The following is a 5,836-nucleotide window of genomic DNA, read 5'->3' on the forward strand; positions in this document are numbered from 1 at the left end:
CTGGGGTCTCACCCCCCCTTTGTTCATGTGTGTGAGGTCTGGGGTCTCACTGTCTTCCTGCAGTAGCCCACTTTAATGATGATCTGCACTTGTGCATTAGAAATATCATGTTGTTCAGCAACTTCACTTAATGCTAGGAAGTCCATCTTTATCTTAGACCCTGCTAACCCAGCTGAACTTCCTGATTTTTTTAAAGTCACGCAGCAAAAGAGAGACAGGGTATTTGGCTCTTTCTTGACCTCACTTCACTTTCGGGCCCTTTTTATGCCGTGGGTGGGATGTGCATGATCTCATGAATGTGATCTTTTGAGGGTTAATGAATGCAGAGTGGAGAGTTTCCTGACCCTAGAAGCTTGTCTGTACTCATGGTTGTCTCTCTGCTGCTTACCCAGGTGCCACTAAATCTAGCCTGCTGTCAGCACCTAGCATAGCCAGTATGTTCGTGCCTGCACCCGAGGAATTCACGGATGAGCAGCCGACGGTGATGACGGACAAGTGAGTGCCCCGGTGTTTTGCTTTGGTTATAGAGTTTGAGTTTGGTCCCCGGTGAGGAAACACGCTTTGCTTTGAAGTCACACACTTTACTTTTCCAAGGCTGCAGCTGTGTTGTACACAGTTGTGATTTAGCAATGCAAATGCCATGAGCAGTGTTTTGTTTATGCTTTGGCAGGTCCTCCACCCTTTTAATTTGGCTAGAATTAGATAATCCCACTTACTTCAAAAATAATATAATACCCATAAAATCTTCAGCCCAGAAACGTCCAATTGTTACACTGGGAACAAAGAAGAGACTCCATTTTTTTTGGGGGGGGGCAGGTGGGCAGGAGGTTCTAGATGGGTTTTCTCTGCATAACCCTGGCTAGTCTGGTACTCTGTAGATCAGACTGGCCTTGAACTCAGAGAGATGGCTCGCCTCTGCCTCCCGAGTACTGGGATTAAAGGCGTGTGTCCATCCGGAAAGGACAATCCATTCTTTATATCTCAAACTGATTCATCACACCCAGACTGTCAGTTGCAATAGTTGCTCTGAGTTCTTACAGGACTAGGCTCACATGTTTAAATCGAAGGCATCCTAGTGTGTGACTGTCCCTGCCATTCCCCTCAGCCCCCTCTCATTCCAGAGCATTCCCGATGTGTTCTCTCTTGGTACTTGATCTTCCTGGTGAACGTCTATTTGCACACTTAAGATCTAGCAGAAGGCAAAGTGCCCCTGATTGTGAGGAACGGGATGGTCACGCCCTTCTCTAGTTTCCGGGGCCTCTGGTCCGTGTCTATTCGGCACTTGTCACAGTGTATGTTATTTCTTTGTCTACACAGTACAGGTATGTTCTAAAATAGACTGTGAGTTCCCTGGGATGAGAAGGACTTCTTCTATATTCTGTGTCCTAAGCACCCTATGTCGTCCCTGGCACACCAATATTTGTTTAATGAGTATGATACAATTAAATAAGGCTTGTAGATTTTCAAACCTGAACAGACCCTCAGGACTAGACAGGCTCCTGGATAAAGGTGGCTCACATCTAATAAAGGCAGGCAAGGTAGAAAGGATGGCGCAGACATCCGCGTGGGATGTCTCATTGCGCAGTTGAAAGTGAGCTGGTGACTGTCTTATGGTTTCTCTACTGTGATTAAACACTGTGACCAAAAGCAAAGGTATCTTCCAACTTATAGTCCATCATCTAGGGAAGTCAAGGCAGGAACCTGGAGGCAGGAACTGATGCAGAGGCCATGGAGGAGTGCTGCTTACTGGCTTGTTCCCCCATCACTGTCTCAGCTTGCTTTTTTCTGTACCCCTAGACCACCTGCTCAGGGGTGGCACTGCCTGTAGTGAGCTGGGCCCTCCCATGTCAATCGTCAGTCAAGAAAATGCCCCCACAGACTTGCCCACTGACTGAGCCTATGAAGGTGCTTTCTCGGTTAAGATTCATTCTTCCCAGACAACCCTAGCTTGTATCAAGTTGATATAAAAACTAGCCAGCGCAGTGGCCACACTTGAGAGGCAAATGTGCCTGGCTTGTAAAACTGTCTTGGAATGTCCCCAGAGCTTTGATAAAATTTCTCCATTTTGTGTCATAACCTGCTCCCAAGTTATTATTTTTATTAGTTGCTTCTGGTTGCTCGTGTGTTTTCCTGTGTGTTCTAGTGTAAACGCATTTGTGTGAGCATGTGTGTGGAGGTCAGAGGTCAGCCTCAGCTGCACTTGGGAGCCATTCACTGTGTTGTTTGAAACAAAATCTCTCGTTGGTCTCTGGCTCATTTGGGAGGGTAGGCAGCTGGCAGGTCAGCCCCAGAGATCCTGCCGTCCCTGCCCCCCTCATGCTGGGTTAGCAAGCGCTTGTCACCGGACCCAGCTTTGTTACTTGGGTACTGGGACTCAACCTCAGGTCTTCAAGCTTCCGTGGTGAATACTTTACCAACTGAGCCACCTCCTAGCCCTTTGGCTGCTTTTGTGTCTCTGTCTCTGTCTCTGGAATTCCAAATGGGAATCGTAAATGTTAAATTAACTTTTAAGTCACACTCTTCTTTTGCTTCTGTTTAGGAGTCTTTCCGATGAAGGGTGCAGTAACTGTAGCTCTGGTTCCTGAGTTATTTTTAGTTCTCAAGTTCACTTTCTAAAGCTGCCTTTGGTTGGGCTGAGTGGAACCTATATTAGGACACAGATAAGCGCAGTAAGCTGTGGGCTTCTTAAAAGTGCTCTTCCGCATTAGTTTAGTAGGACCAGAGAGTCACAAAGCTGGTGTAAGGGAGCAGGGGAAGAGGCGCGGGCTTTCTGGTGTGTCCGGGTTCACTTGAGTCCTCCGTCTCCTGCTCACACACTGGACAGCTTTTGAAAGCTTCTAGCCATGTCTGGACATTTTTCACTTTGACAAAGGAAAATAAATCTAGTTACTGCAATCCCCTCCTCTTTTCTTGGTGAGGTGGCTTCCTTCTCCTATGTGGCATCATGTCTGCCTTCAAGCATCTGATAAAGCCCAAGATCTTTAAATAGAGGACCCTGAAGGTCATTGTGTAGCAGTCAGAACACTAGGTTAGTTAGGTGCAGCTGACAGAAACCCAGAGGTACTGACAGCAGGGTGTCAGAAGATTGAAGGGCCAGATCCTGATGCCCAGCATTGGTTATTGGACAGAAAAACCAGGCACATGCCTGCCAGTGGCTTCCAGAGGTTCCTGGTCCACAGCATCAGGCTCTGGAAGAGCTCCGGATGAGAACAACTCTCGCTGTGCTGGGATCACTCAGTGTTTCCTCTAGGAGCTCAAGACCAGCATGGAAACAGCAGCACAGCTGACTGTCAGAGCTACTGAACATTGGCAGTGAAGACAAACAAGTAGATGGCTCACATGCTCATTCATTTGTACTTAAGTAAAACAGTAAAAACTGATCCAAAAATCCAGTTACTGACTATTCTTAGACATAATTTCACTTTCTTAAAGTCCTGGAAGGTGCCAGTCTACCCGAAGCCCTTTCTAAAGGAGCAGAGACCCTGCAGGGTCAGATGCCTGTGGACTGAACAGCAAAGGAACGCCCATGATCTCTGCCACCCGAGCTCTTCCCATGTTTTATGGTGACAAGGGCACTGGATTCTCCACTTGCATTAGTGGGCCCAGTTACCACCTTTGGGACCTTTCCCAAGACTTCTGACAAATGGCTGTGTTTGTGTGTTAGCTTTCTAACATGTCTTCTGTCTGTATCCTCTGCAGATGCCATGACTGTGGGGCCATTCTCGAAGAGTACGATGAAGAAACCCTGGGACTAGCCATCGTGGTCCTCTCCACATTCATCCACCTGAGCCCAGACTTGGCAGCCCCGCTGTTGCTGGATATCATGCAGTCTGTGGGAAGGTGAATGTTAGGTTCTGGTTTATCTGCTAGGAAGGGGCCTCCCTTAAAACTGCATCCTAAAATCGGAACATCCGGTCACCTTGGAGATGCCTGGTGCCTAAGGGATTGATTATAGACTAGTTTTTTAAAAATGGACAGAGCATCTTTTGATTTCGTTTCCCAGTTGTACCCAGTCCTGAGTCAAGGTCAGAGAGAAGCTAGAGGAGGCTGCGCGAAAGGTTCTGACGGTTGCTCCCACTGCTGTATGAGCTAATATGTGATAGTGTCCAGACGGTCCATCCTTAGAAGGCTTTGTGTTAGTACCTGTTCTCTCTCGTGACCTGTTTTGTGGTGACCTGACGCTTCTTTGTGATCTCAAGGGGGCCTCACTTAACTGTTGAGTTCAGGGCATCAGTGTGTGTCACCCAGTATCTTCACAGATCTGTCAGATAAAAGGTGTGAGCACATGTTTTGGGAACAGGACTTCAGTCTGAGTGTTATTATGAAAGGAATTCCCTTTATGTATAGACATTAAAATGTGTTCTGTGCTCATGACTAAATTCCAGCTCAGTAATAACAATGCAGCTCACAGATACTGTGTTAAGTTCTGCATGAGCTAGCTTGCTAAGTTCTGATCTCTGCCAACACTGCTAGGTGCCTTGAACCACCACTGTTAAGACCTAGCTCCAGGGGCTGGAGAGATGGCTCCGCAGTAAAGAGCACTGCCTGCTATTCCAGAGAACTCAGGTTCAATTCCCAGCACCCACATGGCAGCACACAACTGTCTATTAACACCAGCCCCAGGGGATCTGATGGCCTTTTCTGGCCTCTGACAGGGCTGCACACACAGTCAACAGATGGATATGCAGGAATAACACCATATGCATAAAATAAAGTTAAAGATCAAAAAATAAAAAAACAAGGCCTAGACCTGTGTTCAGATGATTTGTGGAGCTTTTTGTTTGTTTTCTTTTTATTATTATTTTTTTTTTAGATAGGGTCTTGCTATGCAGCCCAGGTTGACCTTGAACTTGCTGTGTAACCTTGTGGTCTTCCTGTCTCAGCCTCCTGAGTTACTGGGATTAGAGATATGTGCCATCATGCTTGGCTGTAACTTGGTTGTTTAAAGGGACAGTTTTGTGTGAAATCATTGGGTGGCCATACAAGATACAAGACAGGGCTTGGTTAAACCTCAAGAAGCCTGAAGTGGAAACGCTTCCCATTGTTTAGAGGAGTCAAAATCTGCAGGCACTCGGGGTTTGAGGGAGGGAAAGACAATCTTTTTGGTTTGTGAGGTTTTGATGTTGTTTTTGCTTTGTTTTGGTTTTGATATATTCCACTATATAGCATAGGTTGGCCTCTAGCAGGGTTTCCTTCTGTATTTCCTCAACCAACAATGCTGCCTCCAAAGTGCTAGGATTGTGGGCATGTGCCACCACACCTACTGAGAACTAGCCTTAACATAGCTAATCTTAACTTTAAAAATAATAAGAACAGGGGCTGTGCAGATGGCTCAGTGGGTAAGATACTTGCTGTGCAAGATGCATGCCAAAGTTCAAGTTCCCAGCATCACATAAGAAGGCAGGCATTCACGGGTGAGTGCCTGTAGCCCCTGCGCTGCTGGAGACTGAGGGAGAAGGACCATTGGGGGTCTTGGCCAGCCGAGCTCCAGGGTTAGTGAGGGACTCTGTCTCCAGGAAAGAAGACAGAGAGTAGTAGAACAGGATGCTGAAACCTCCTCTGGCCTCTGTGTCTACATGTATGTGCACACACACATATACATCATGTACACTCACACACATACGTAGAAGTAATAGTAATTGTGAGGTCAAGTTAAACAGGGAAACTTGGAAAACTTCTCCACAAAAAAAAATACATAATCCTGTTCTTTGTTCCCCGCCCCAAGTCATGTGTGTGCTATGTGTGAGTGTAGTATGGTATATGTGTGTATGGTATGTTGTATGTGAGTGCAGTATGGTATATGTGTGTATGGTATGTTGTATGTGAGTGCAGTATG

General features: G+C 46.5%; 1 protein-coding gene across 11 annotated transcripts in view; it reads left to right on the plus strand.

Annotated features, from left to right (window-relative positions):
* The window catches only part of Unc79 (unc-79 homolog, NALCN channel complex subunit), a 244,519-nt gene that overhangs the window by 188,552 nt on the left and 50,131 nt on the right, over positions 1 to 5,836 (plus strand). For all 11 annotated transcript variants that reach the window (XM_026780832.1, XM_026780863.1, XM_026780869.1 and 8 more), the window contains 2 exons: positions 393 to 495; positions 3,700 to 3,840. In XM_026780832.1, coding sequence (XP_026636633.1) covers positions 393 to 495; positions 3,700 to 3,840 — 244 coding nt within the window. The remainder of the gene's footprint in view (positions 1 to 392; positions 496 to 3,699; positions 3,841 to 5,836) is intronic.

The sequence above is a fragment of the Microtus ochrogaster genome, chromosome 1 (genome assembly GCF_000317375.1).
Source record: "Microtus ochrogaster isolate Prairie Vole_2 chromosome 1, MicOch1.0, whole genome shotgun sequence".
In the NCBI taxonomy this organism is placed as follows: Eukaryota; Metazoa; Chordata; class Mammalia; order Rodentia; family Cricetidae; genus Microtus; species Microtus ochrogaster.